This window comes from Delphinapterus leucas, chromosome 15 (genome assembly GCF_059928025.1).
Source record: "Delphinapterus leucas isolate spDelLeu-1000000601 "Yukka" chromosome 15, BTC_Dleu_Yukka2, whole genome shotgun sequence".
In the NCBI taxonomy this organism is placed as follows: domain Eukaryota; kingdom Metazoa; phylum Chordata; class Mammalia; order Artiodactyla; family Monodontidae; genus Delphinapterus; species Delphinapterus leucas.
This window is the reverse complement of record NC_143143.1, coordinates 59,505,346-59,519,561: the sequence shown is the minus strand read 5'-3', so window position 1 is coordinate 59,519,561 and position 14,216 is coordinate 59,505,346. Positions and strand designations below refer to the sequence as shown.

The 14,216-nt window shown below is 47.4% G+C and overlaps 1 protein-coding gene across 1 annotated transcript in view; it reads left to right on the top strand.

The window, feature by feature from the left end:
- TMC2 (transmembrane channel like 2) overlaps window positions 1-14,216 on the top strand; it is an 88,716-nt gene that overhangs the window by 26,081 nt on the left and 48,419 nt on the right. Inside the window, 2 exon segments of the mRNA XM_089895422.1 lie at window positions 1,188-1,506; window positions 4,526-4,678. Coding sequence (XP_089751548.1) covers window positions 1,188-1,506; window positions 4,526-4,678 — 472 coding nt within the window.

Below are 14,216 nucleotides of genomic sequence, written 5' to 3'. Positions count from 1 at the left end.
AGGAAACTGAGGCACAGAAAAGTTAAGTAATTTATCTGTGGTCACAGAGATAAGTAAATTATAGAACTGATATTTTCGGGCAGACTGGCCTAGCTCCAAACCTGTGTTCTTTATACAAGTAAAAAGATCTTGACCGGGCTTCCCTGGTGGCGCAGTGGTTGAGAGTCCGCCTGCCGATGCAGGGGACACGGGTTCGTGCCCCGGTCCGGGAAGATCCCACAAGCCGCGGAGCGGCTGGGCCCGTGAGCCATGGCCGCTGAGCATGCACGTCCGGAGCCTGTGCTCCGCAACGGGAGAGGCCACAGCAGTGAGAGGCCCGCGTACCGGAAAAAAAAAAAATCTTATTTCCAGATAAGAATATCAGAGTAATGACGTCTGTTCTCAGAAGTCAGTCACTGTGTCATGTTCATTAACAAGCTGATGGAGTAGTAACATCCCCATGTTAGAGATGAGCTGAGACTCAGAGAGGTTAAGTGACTGGCTCAAAGACACCCTGCTAGTAAGTGGTGGAGAGGTTGCTTATTAATACCAGAACCTCATTACAATTTTTCCTGCATTTAATGTGTAACTGCCCAGCTGGAATAGTTGTGCTTACACTAGGTGTTGGGCAAGCTGTTGAGGAAAGTTCACACTTGAGAGTAGATTCTGCTCAGCCAGGCCATTTGCCAGTGCTATAAAGTCATGGTTTAAAATAAGAACAACAACGTGGGAGCAGCGCTGAGACACAGAATCGGAACCAACTCCGCTGCTCTCACCGCCCCCCCCCCCACCCCGTCCCTTCCCTCATGCCAGGTGGGGCACATGAGGGGACAGCCCTTGGAGAATGGAGCCAGCAGGCCCTCCGCGTCTCAGTCTTCCAGCCTTACCAAACAGAGGCTTACGCTTGGCCTCGGCCCTGGGCGTCAGGAGAGGACTGAGCTCTGACCCAAGGGACTGCACCCCCAAGCAGAGGAAGGCATGTGTCTGGGTCTCTAGCTGAGGTTTAGGTGAGAGTGTGGGAGTGCCAGCCGGTCAGAGGAGGGAGACATTAGCTTTCAGCCGAGAGCAGAGGCTCTGTCTGAAAGAGGTGGCTTTTGGAACCAATAAGGTCCAGGAAGCATCTTGAACATCTGATTTCTCACAGCTGGGGACACTTTCCTGGGGTCGAGGCCCGTGAGGCCACAACTGTTCATTTCCTGCCGCTGCAGGTTACAGGTCCGGGAGGAGACCCTCGAGGAAGCGGACTCACAAAGCCGAGAACGCGCCGGGCAGGCGCCGAGCCCCGCCTGGCCAGAAGGAGCGGGCCGGGGGCAGCCCGGGGTCAGGGTCTCCCCGGAGGAAGCAGGCAGAGCGCAGGGGACGCAGAGAGCAGCTGGGGGAACCGGAGCGAGGCTCGGCAGAGAAGACCTGCGGAGGAAGGAGGAAGAGGGACGGGAGAGCTTCCCTCAGGGAGCACCGAGCACCTCCAAAGAAGGAAAAGGAGGTGCCGAGGAAGGAGGAGATGTGGAAGCAGCTGAAGAAACACAGGTGTGTTGTGACGGGGCTTCAGGCGCGCTTCAATCCGCGCTCTCCCTCTCCTTCCAGCCCTGCTTCCTCCGTTGATAAGGGCCAGGTGTCGTCTTCCCCCCTCATTCTCTCCCATAAACGGGCGGCCCCTGCTCTCTTTTCTTAGTCCCTGCCTTTGCCCCTGCCAAGCTCTTCGCGGTTGGGGGCGGAACCGGGATGAGGGTCACAGCCATCCCAGGTTGAGGGGCCGCTGCACACTCTCCACTCAAAGCCCTCCTGGAGCGCAGGTGCAAGTGGAGCTCTGAGTGGGGAGGTGATATGGCAGCAGGGTGAGAAAAGATCCCAATTCTCCTCAATTTCAGCTGGTGACTCACCACAGCTCTTGATGAGGAGCTGAGAGAAATTAACAAAATTGGATTTAGGAGTCTTTCCAGGGCTTAAGCACACCATTTCCTAAGGTGACTTGTGTCCTCTTCTGTGAAATGTGGCTTTGATCTAGAAGAACTTCAAAAGTTCTACCAGCTCTGAAATTCTAGGATTTGGGGGTTTGGTTTACTTGCTGTGTTTCCTTTGTTCCATTAGCATCTGCATACGGGGGTTAGTGGATAGAGCCAGTTTATGGAATCAGCAAGTTGGGATTTTAGTTTCATTTTTTGCTACCAATTTTGATGGGACATCTCCCTCTCTTTGCCTCCCTCTTCCACTTTACTTTGCATCACTTCTCAGGATGTTTTAAGAATCCCCATTGATAATGGGCTGGGAGGCTTTGGAAACAGAAATACCAGGACTATGGCAAAGAACTGATGCTCCTTCCAATGGTTTCTAATAAACCTTCCTTGCCCACACCCTCACTCAGGTGTTCCACTGTACATCTCCAACTTTACAGAGGAAATTAAGGCCCACAACAGGAGCCACTGATTTCTTCTGTCACCCCTGCCAGCCATCCCTGGCTCAGTTAGGGCTTTCGTCTACTGTCTGGTTGTCCCTAGACCTGAGCTAACAGAGTAAAGGGTGCATGGTGTCCTTAGCAACTTAGAGAGAATTTGAATGCATCATTGACGGGCCCCAGAGTGTCCAGAAGTTTAGAAGGAGGAGGTCCCATCCTGTCTGGGTGGCAGATGCAAAGTAAGGGATGCAGACAAGGACTCATTTGTGCCATTTTCAGCTGAGTGCCATGGCAGGGCATAGAGAGATGAAAAATATCCAGTCCTGTTCCTCAGAAACTGACAGTCTAGCAGGGGAGGTAGGACATGGGCATCAGCTATCACAACACAAAGCAGAAGGCAATATGTTTGCAAGAAAGGATTTGATGAAGAGCATGTTGCTGGGAGGCTGCGGTTCCTCCATGAAGAAGGTAAATATTTCATTAAGACTTTAAAGCCCAGGTGGAATTTGAACAAGCAATGACTGAATGTCCCACCCCCCTACCACCACCCAACCTGAGGGAACAACTTATGCAAAGACTCAAAGGCAGATATCCTGGGGGGGGGGGTGAGATAAGGCAAAAGGTCCCTGTGTTCTAGGCTTTCCAGCATTTAAGAGCTAGGGTCCCCCCTTCTCCACCTTATTCCTGTGACCTCTCCTTGCTCCTTAGGAGTTGATCAGAAGCTAAACTCACAGAGGCAAACTGGTTTCTAAAACCTGTGGTAACCCAAGCTCACATCCTGATATTTCCATTTATCAAACGTGCTAAAAAGGCTGCACAGGCAGAACACTTCTCCAGCCCCTCCCTCACCCCGTCAGCTGCTGCCATCTCAGCTGAGAGTCACTGTTTTTATGAGTGAAGGAGGCTGTGTGTAGCACAGACAAGAACCTGGATTTTGTGGCAGGTGAGCACACAGTCTTGTCTGTTAGATGGTGAGGGTCATCACACCCTCCAGCTGGAAGGTCTCTGCAGTTGTGCTGTTCCATACAATAGCCACTAGCCACATGCTAGGCATTTGAAATGTGGTTGGTGTGACTGAGGAACTGAATTTTTAATTCAATTTAATTTTAATCTGATGTTAATACCACTGAGTTAAAAAATTTACTTAACTTGGACAAACAGACGTAGTTTTGTTTTTTGTTTTTTGTGTTTTTTTTGTGGTACGCAGGCCTCTCACTGTTGTGGCCTCTCCCGTTGCGGAGCACAGGCTCCGAACGCGCAGGCCCAGCGGCCATGGCTCACGGGCCCAGCCGCTCCGCGGCATGTGGGATCTTCCCGGACCGCAGCACGAACCCGTGTCCCCTGCATCGGCAGGCGGACTCTCAACCACTGTGCCACCAGGGAAGCCCCAGATGTAGTTTTGAAGTTGATTTAACTTTGAAGCCAAAGCATTTCTTCTGGGGAAAAAAAAAAAAAAGACAAACTAATTTTGTCAGTGCAGATGTGAACATCAAAGGAAAATGATATTATGTTACTTTATTCATTTACAAGGAAACTTTTAAGTATGTCTAAAAATTTGGATATGTAAATCTACTTTTTCAACTAAATTTTATGAAATCCAAGTATAGAGTAAATATGTTCAATGAAAATTTTGTGCCTGAATTGACATCCACGGTGAGTACAAGATGAACCCTGGGTTTTGAAGACAGTACAAAAAGAATGTAAAATGTCTCATTAATAATTTTTACACCGATTACATTACTGTAATTATAAATTATAAATTTTTCATATACTGGGTTAAATGAAATGTATTATTAAAATTAATATGTCCATGTCTGTTTATCATATTAATATAGCTACTAGAAAACTTAACATTACAATACATGGTTCACATTATATTCCCATTGGGCAGCCCTGCATGAGCGAGGGTGTGCAGCGTGGGGGGGACTCAGGGGCATGGAGCTTGAGGAGGCAGCCCGCGAGGGGCCCTGGGCTCCAGGAGGAGAAGTGGCCTCCTCTGCCAGGTGGGAGGAGTCGCGGAGGGCTCTGAGTGGGGCAGGCCTGTGTGGGCGGGAGCTGGGGGCATCTTGGGTGGGGCCCCTCACATCCCACAGTGCCCCTGAGGACCCCGGCCTCCTCCTCACTCCCCTCTGCTCCACCCCGCCTCTGCTCCAGGTCATCCTCCTTGGCCTCCAGCACCTCCGGTGGGGAGTCTCTGTCTGAGGAGGAACTGGCCCAGATTCTGGAGCAGGTGGAAGACAAGAAGAAGCTCATCGCCACCATGCGGACCAAGCCCTGGCCCATGGCGAGGAAGCTGGCGGGGCTCAGGTGAGCAGTGGTGGTCGGCCGGGGCCCTCCCCGTCCAGAAGGCTCAGCTCCTCTGATGGGCACAGGAGTCCCTTCCTCCTCTCCACTCCAAGGGGGCTCAACAAGAAGGGGGGTTCACCCTCCCACCCTGCTTTGGTCACCTCATCCCCAGCACGCAACTGGCCATCGGGCCCTGCTGTTGGCCAGCACCGAGCGGGGCCTGGCGGAAGCCAAGGAGGATTGTGGCCCTCCAGCTACGCACCCCCCTGGAGGGTCACCTCTCTGTCCCGCGCCCCATCTGGTGGCTTCCGTGCCTCCCTCACAACCAAAAAGACATGCCTTCCTTGGGGGTGGGGGGGACTTTCCATGACCCCCATCTCAACAAGTTCAGACCTCTTTTGTGTTCCCTAAGCACTAGAATCTCTCCCCATGTCACACACTCACCCTTGCAGTGTGGAGAACAGGCGGAGGGGCTGTCTTAGCTACACTTGTGTCCAAATGCCTAACACAGGGCCAAGCTTGCAGTGAGGTTCCATGAATATTGCGTGGCCTGGTGCCCACGCCCCTGACTCCTATTTGCAACTTGGCTATTTCCCTGGTTTCCACATGACGAGCCAGCCCACCATGCATTTTATGGCTCTTGACTCTCTGCTGAAGTTTTGAGAGAAAGGCAGGACGTTTTTCCTGAAAAAATCCCATTCAGTGTTACCATCTTCCCCCAAGTCCCACCTCGGTCTTTCTGCCACAAGACTGGAATGACTCCCTCCTTCCCTCTGTATAAGAAGCTATTTTCCCTGGTTCCTCTCACACCTGATTTTCCTCATTGCTCAAGTCAAATGCCTCACCCCTTATCACATAGAACAGTTTGGCAGACATTTTTTTTTTTTTTTTTTTTTTGCGGTACGCAGGCCTGTCACTGTTGTGGCCTCTCCCGTTGTGGAGCACAGGCTCCGGACGCGCAGGCTCAGTGGCCATGGCTCACGGGCCCAGCCGCTCCGCGGCATGTGGGATCTTCCCAGACTGGGGCACGAACCCGTGTTCCCTGCATCAGCAGGCAGACTCTCAACCACTGCACCACCAGGGAAGCCCTGGCAGACATATTTTGACATTCAGCCTTACTGTGTCTCAGAGGCACAGCAAAGATGCTGGCTGTGCAAACCCTGACTAGGAAGGAGCCTGGTAAACAGAGCTTACTCCACTGTTTTGCAAATTATTACGTTGTCTACAACTCAGCTGCAGGGAAGAAATGCCTCCCTGCGGTGCCTCCAGGCCAGTGCTGACCAACAGAACTTTCTGGGATGATGGAAATGTTCTAAATCTGCGCTAATAAAGTAGCCTTCAGTCACATGAAACTAGTGAGCGCTTGAAAAGTAGTCAGTGCAACTGAGAAACTGAATTTCTGTTTTATTTTAATTTATTTAAATTTAAGTCATCACAGGTGAATGATGGTGACAGTTTGGGCAGTAGCTACAGCTTCAGGCAGCAGGCTGTCTGCCTTCCCACCTCCCTTTTTCTGAGTCTCTTCTCCCTGCTCCCCCAGAGCCGAGTTCTTCCTCCTTCCATCTGTCAGTCTAACAGAACCTCACTCCAACTCAGGTGTCACCGGAACACATCTTTTATTAACAGTGGAAAAAAAGCAACGTTGATGCTTGTGGAAATGAGATCTCCAGCTGGCTGGAAGTCTCAGGGACCATGAAAATCCCTGAGGGCCATTCAGCTGCCCTGAGGAGAAGTCTGCATCTCCTCCAGGCCTGGGGGCAGAGTTCCTGCTCTTGGTGGGGGTGGGAAGTGGCTAAGGCCCTAGAAGCCGAAAAGACTTGTCTCTCCCACTGGAGCAGGTCTCCCCTCCTTTTCCCTCTTGCAAGACTCCTTATCCCAGGCTCAGGCTCTCCAGCCTCTGGGTCTCAGCTCCACTGGTGCCTCTGCCCTCGCACCTGGCTAGTTCCTACACTCTGAGACTCAGGCCAGGTGACCCCTCTGCAGGGAAGTCCCCGTTGCCCCTCCCTGCATTCAGGGTGAGTTAGTTACGGCCTCTCTGACCCCTAAGGCCCTCACTTGACTGGATGCTCTTGTTTGCAGAGCTGTTTCTTATTCATCTTGTAATATTCTTTTTTTTTAATATATTGCCAACATTTGCTGAGTGCTCCCTATGTGCCAGGCACTGTTCTGAGCGCTGGGTGTGTAACAATTCATTTAATCTTCATAATCACCCTTTGATGTAAGTACCATTATTATTGCCCCCATTTTACTGATGAGCAAACTGAGACACAGAGCAATCTAGTAATTTGTCCAAGGCTAAACAGTGAGTTTAGTGGTCTGGCCAGAATTTGAACTCAGGAATTCTGGCTCCAGAACTTGCACTCTTAAATTGTAACTGCTTCTCTAGGATTACTAGACATTCTAGAATACACTCCTTTGCCTCCTGTATGATTTCCTCTTCTGGCAGTAAAGTCTTCAATTGCAGATCTGAGATAGCATGCCCAGACTACATCTTTTTTTAGAAGTAATGGTGTGGGGACCCCAGTCTCTGGCCCACTCAGGCAGCTGGCATAGTTGTTGTAGACAATCAAAGAAGGATGGCAAGGCATAAAGAGCAACAGCAGTGAATTGGGGCAAGCCTGCCTTCACACCTCTACCATATCTGTGTGGTTTGACTGGCTATTCAATCCCCTCAGGCTGGATTCCTTCCCTTAACCTCTCTGAGCCTCACAGCTCTCTTTTGTAAAGTAGGAATAGTAATATCTACCTGCAGAGTTGTTCTGACAAATAAAAAATATTTAAGTACCCAGCATATAATATGCAATTAATAGATAGTAGTTATTGCTATTAAAACTTGAACATCTTGTTCCAGACACTGTGCTGAACCCTGAGAGATAAGGATGGGGAACAAAGATGAATCAGAGAAGACATCATTAACGCACATCATTAATAATGACACGAGGCAGGCTGTGATGTTGGCAAAAGAGTTTCTAGTGCTCATGAGTCAGGGATGTTTGCTCTAATCATAGAATTAATCAGGTATGTCACTCAGCTTTGTCAGAAACCTAATGTGTTAGAAAATTACCCAAAGTGAGATCTGAAGAATTCCACTTCTAGGAAGATGGAGTAGATATACTTCTCCATAGTCTTCCCACTAAGTACAACTGAAACCCTGGATATTATGTGTAAAGCAAACATAAGAGACTCAGAAAGGTGGAGAGAAGAAAGGCAGACTGGCTAAGGACCTCAGGGTCAAATGAATGACAGAGCATTGAGTTCCAATTTTCCTTTTTGCCTGTATATCCAGACTGGATATTGGAGAAGCTGGCTGCCCCCAAACACTGACAGTCACACACAAAACACCTCAAGAAAAGTCTGCTGTCTCCAGCCAAAGGACCAGAAAAGGGACAGCCTGGCAAGACAGAAGACTTGTAAACAATAACAACCCTACTCCAGCCAAACACCATAAACAAATGAGCAGCTGTAGCCCCAGCCCTGGCAGCAAAAGCCAAGTGGAGAAGCTTACATTTCCTCCCTTGCCAGGCTGTAACATGGTGCCCCTAACACCCCCATCAAATGTCAGAGAAGGCCAAATGAGGAGCAGGGACTCTCATCCCCACTGGGCAGTGTAATGAGCCCTCCCTCTCCCTGGGGTGTCAGTGGAGACTACATGGGGAGTCTGAAATTTCACCACCACCTGGAAGTAACAAGGTATCTCTTCAAGCCAGGAGGATATGAGTGGAAGGCTTGTGGGAGCCTGAACTCCCATCCCTGCTCAGCAGTAACAAGGAGCTCCAGCCCAGCCCCAGGTATCAAAGGAGGCCAAGTGAATAATCTGGACTTCCGCCTAGATGTAAGCAGGCAGCATCCCCCTTCACCTACTGGAGCAGTGTCAGAGGAGGCCTGCTAAAACACAAGATTTGAATAAGATCCAGAGTCTCATAACATAATATCTCAAATTCCAGGTTTCAGTTGAAAACTCAGTCATCATACCAAGAACGAGGAAGATCTCAAACTTGAATGATAAAAGGTAATCAACAGATGCTAACATCAAGAGGACATATATGTTAGAATTATCTGACAAAGATTTTAAAGAAACCATCATAAAAATGTTTCAGTGAGCAATTATAAACACATGAAACAAATGAAGAAATAGAAAGTCTCAGAAAATGAATAGAGGATATAAAGAAGAACAAGTGGAAATTTTAGAAGTAGAAAATATAGTAACTAAAGTTTTTTAAAACTCAATGAATGGGCTCAACAGCAGAATGGAGAGAACTGAGTAGAGAATCAGTGAAAGTGAAGGTAGAACAAGACAAATCAACCTGAACAATAGAGAGAAAATGGTCTGGGGAAAAAAGTGAATAGAGCCTCAGGGACATGTAGGATTATTATAAATGATCTAACATTAGTGTCTCCTCCAAATCCCTAGATGATGAAAGAAGAAAATAGAGTCTCAAAAGAAGAGAAAGAGGGTGGGACTGAAAAAGTCTTCAAAGATATAATGACTGAAAATTTCTCAAATTTGGCAAAACTTACAGATTCAAGAAGCTAAACAAAACCCCAACAAGATAAATCCAGAGTAATCCATGCCAATACACATCATGGTCAAACTTCTGAATACTTATAAGAGTCAGAGAGAAACAATGCATTACTATAAAGGACAAACAATTAGAATGACAGCAAATTTCTCATCAGAAACTATGGAGGACAGAGGAGGTGACATAAAGATTCTTCAAGTGCTAAGTGAGAAGAATTGGCGGGGCTTCCCTGGTGGCGCAGTGGTTGAGAGTCCGCCTGCCGATGCAGGGGACACGGGTTCGTGCCCCGGTCCGGGAAGATCCCACATGCCACGGAGCGGCTGGGCCCGTGAGCCATGGCCGCTGAGCCTGCGTGTCCGGAGCCTGTGCTCCGCAACAGGAGAGGCCACAACAGTGAGAGGCCCGCGTACTGCAAAAAAAAAAAAAAAATTAAAACACCACCTAATGTGGTTCTCAATAATGCAGATGAAATAATTAAGACAATTATAAAGGGGAGGATAAAGGGACATAAAGAGAAATAAGATTCTATACTTCATTCTAAATAGTAAAATGCACCAGTGGATTTTGATAATACATAGAGATAGCTAGCTAGCTACCTAGGTAGATAGATAGATAGATAACAGATAGACGGATGGCAGATAGAGATAGACATATAGTAATACCTAGAGCAACTATTGAAAAGGCTATACAAATCGATATACTCAAAAACACTGTAGGTAAAACAAAATGGAATCCTAAAAAATATTCAGGAAGACAGGGAAAAAGGAAAGCAGAAATGAAAAACAATAAACAGAAAACAAGAAATAAAACGATGTATTTAAACTGTAATATATAAATAATTACATTACAGGTTAGTGGTCTAAATACATCAGTTAAAAGACAGAGATTGGCAGACTGGATTTAAAAGATGACCCAGGGCTTCCCTGGTGGCTCAGTGTTAAGAATCCTCCTGCCAATGCAGGGTACACGGGTTCGAGCCCTGGTCTGGGAAGATCCCACATGCTGTGGAGCAACTAAGCCCATGTGCCACAACTACTGAGCCTGCGCTCTACAGCCTGTGAGCCATAACTACTGAGCCCACATGCCACAACTACCGAAGCCCGCATACCTAGAGCCCGTGCTCTGCAACAAGAGAAGCTGCTGCAATGAGAAGCCCACGCACTGCAACAAAGAGTAGCTCCCACTCGCCACAACTAGAGAAAGCCCATGCACAGCAACGAAGACCCAACACAGCCAAAAATAAAAATAAAATAGATAAATTTATTTAAATAAGTTAATTAATTTTAAAAAATAAAAGATGACCCAACTACATGCAGTCTTTAAGGAACTCAGTTTAAATATATCATATGTTGAGAGTAAAGTGTGGAAGAAAATATACCATGCAAACGTTAATCAAAAGATAGCAGGAGAAACTATGTAAATACCAGACAAAGTCAATTTCAGAATAAAGAAAATTACCAAGGACACAGAGGAACACTACATAATGATAAAAGGGTCAATCCACCAGCAAACAGGACAATCCTAAATGTATATGCACCAAAGAGATCAGTGGTTTGGATTCTACAGAGTATTAATTTTCCAGTGCTATGTAATAAATTACCCCAAAACTTAGTAGTTTAAAACAATAATAAACATTTATTATCTCCTGTCGGTCAGAAATTCAGGAGCAGCTTAGCTGGTCAGTTATGACTTGGAGTCTCTCATAAGGTTGAGTCAAGGTGTTGGTCAGGGCTTCAGGCTTCAGATGACTGGGGCTGGTGAATCCACTTCCAAGGTTGCTCACACAAATGGATGACAAGTTGGTTCTGTTTGTTAGTAAGGGCCTCAGTTTCTCTCCATACAGGCCTCTCCACAGGCTGCTTCACTGTCCTCATATCATGGCAGCTGGCTTCCCACAGAAGAGGGGGATTTCAAGGGGGAAGTCACAATACCTTTTATGTCCTAGTCTCAGAAGTCATAAGCTGTCACTTCTACCACTTTCTATTCATTGGAAGCACATCGCTAAGTCTGCCCTGCATTCAAGTGGAGGAGAATTCAATTCCTTTTTTTTTTTTGGCTGCACCACTTGGCTTGTGGGATCTTAGTTCCCCCACCAGGTATTGAACCCAGGCCCTCAGCAGTGAACACGCAGAGTCCTAACCACTGAACAGCCAGGGAACTCCCCAGTTCTACATTTTAAAGGGAGGAATGTCAAATAATTTGCTGACATAGTTTAAAACCACCACATATGGGAAGCCAGGCATGCTTGGTTAAACTCAAGTGCCCTTAAATTGATTCAGTGACACCTCTAGAACAGATGCCGTCACCTGACTCACCTGAATTTCCACTTAAAGTGAGCTCAGCCTCTGTTTGATCTTTGTCTCCATAACTGAAAAATAAAAACTGCTTAGGGACAAAGGGAGACACCAAACCAACATAGCCCAGATCACCTTCAACCTCTTGACCACCTCCAACCTCTAGCCACCTCCCTTTGGCCACCTGTATTCCCTACCTTTGTCTGGTTGTCTTCTGGATTTCAGGCTGGCTGATACATTCTCCCAACGTTCTGCACGGGACGGCAAAGCTCTGTAAGGATGCCATCAAATGCAGGCTGCCCTGCGTCTATTTATACCTCTGCATCTCAAAATTAAGTGTGATTTTGAATCTGAACTCCTTCACCAGGGGGTAGTTTTTGGAAATATGTAGTCTCTGAGAGATGCTTTGGATCAACTTCAGAGTATTCTCATTGTGGAAGGCGGCATTGCTGTGCCCCTTGTCCAGACCCCTGGGGAACAGAAGTCTCCTCACAGCAGCCCCCTGGGCTAGGAAAGAATCCTATCAGCTGCCCACTCCAGGAGCTGCTGTTTCCCCAGAAGGAGAAGGGTGACTGCCTGATAAATGAAATTGCTGTGCTTACATGGCATGCATCCACACGTTTAAGTCTCATAACATTGTCCCCATTTCTAGATGAGAACTGCCACCCTGAGAGGCACAGAATCCTGCCTGGCTCTCTCTGGCACTAAAGCCACACAATACCCCCCTTCTTTCCCGGCAGTAATTGCTGACCACCCTGACTGTGTCTTCCAAACTGTTATTTGGGCCCCTTTATCGACAAGGAGGGTCTTTCTAGGGCAATGTGAGGGGCTGCCGAAGTGCTGTTTTCTGCTGTGGATGGCTGCCCAGGAGAGCCTTGCCTCAATGGCTTCCTCCTCTCCTGAGTGTTGGAGGGACCTGAGGGGTTGCTAATCACCTGCCAAAAGTGACCTTGAGATCCAGGCCCCTAGAAGTTTCCACAAAGCAAAGGATCTCTCTTCTTTTGCCTTTTTACTTCATTTACCACACACCATCTGGTTTGAGGAAGAGGAGAGATGAGCTTGCAGAAAGTTCCCCATTTGAAAGGAGGGGACAAGCAGGGGACAGAAGCACCCTACAGAAGTAAGATTTTCAGAGAATTAATTCCCTGGCGGTCCAGTGGTTAGGCCTCCACCCTTTCACTGCCGAGGGTGCGGGTTCAATCCCTGGTTGCGGAACTAAGATCCTGCAAGCCATGTGGCACAGCCAAAACAAAAAAAAAGTAAGATGTGCAAAACCGTTGGAGGGGAGGGGAAGAAGTAAGATTTGCAACAGTTGGGAAGTGCAGTGCAAGAGCCAGTATTTCCATAAACCAACTACTATCTCTAGTAAGAAGAACACTGATCACGTATGACATGTTTAAAGGGGTTTGCTGTAAAAATGTTAGTTGTGATTATTTATATACTTTCAGTGGATCCAAAAAAGCTTGCTGTGTCCATCAAAACTGTTAGACCAGTTGTTCTCTTTGCAGTGAATGGTCCTCAGAATTTGCACCCAGCGCTGGGCAGGGCCCTCTGTTCTCCTGAGGGCTCTCTGGGCATCTGGACACAGTCTGGACATTGAGAAAAGAAGCATTTGTTGCCAGGCTCAATGGCTCAGGCATGAGCTGGCCTTTACTTTTGAGAACTTTTATCAGAAGTCTTCAAATCTTACTAGTTATCACATTTAAATTCACAAACCTCAAATGCTTAGGAGTCTCTACCCACTCATAAGATATAGGAAGAGGACAAAAATATGAATTTCATGAAAACATTCTTTGGTGTCTTGGAGTCGTTGGTAGTCACAGATAGCTCACTGCCAGAATGAGCGCTGCCTAGGGAGAAAACAGGGGCTGACCCCATAAAGGAGTCTTAATCCCATACAATCCAGCTTTTGACCCTGGACTCAGAAGCTAGACAGTTGGCCTCATTAACATTAGGACATCATTGAGACATCCTAATAAAACCAACCTTGGAGTTAACCCCAGGTTAGAATGTAACTTTAACAGGTATCAACTACCTGCGTTTGCACTTTGGAGGTGGTGTAGGCTGTGTTGCCAGCAGGGGGCGCTATAACAACAGCAGCCAGACACACAGGACCCAATGTCTTCTTCCACCCACCCTGAGATGGATTTCATTCTTCATCTACTTGTGTGGGTTTATCCAGTGGTTCCTGATAAACTGTTTCTGTGGGGGGATGGATGGGGGAACCCTGATTTGGAGCACTTGCTGAATCCCATAGTCTAAATACTCCCACCATGGCCGATTTCAAGCTACCAACAGTTTAATAATTTGTTGGCCAAGTTCCAGAATATTTAACAATTGGTTCTCAGAAGCCAGCCCTCACCAGCTCCAGCACACCACCCAGAATATTTAACAGACAAACCCATCCCTGTGTTTCCCGTGCTGTCTTCCTTGGATGTTCACTCACTCATCCAGCGTTCATTCACTCCACAAATACATACTGAATGCTGTACTGGTTTTTTTATTGCTGCTCTAACAAATTACTACAAGCTTAATAGTTTAAGACAATACTCATTTATTAGCTCACAATTCTGTTGGTCAGAAGTCCAACATGGTGTGGCTGGATTCTCTGCTCAGGGTTTCACCAGGTTAAAATCAAGGTATCAGCGGGGCTGTGGTTCCCTCCCACCTGGGACTTGAGGTCCTCTTCCAGGTTCCCTGACTTTTGATAGAAATTCATTTTCTTCTCTTGCTTTCCAGTGTGGC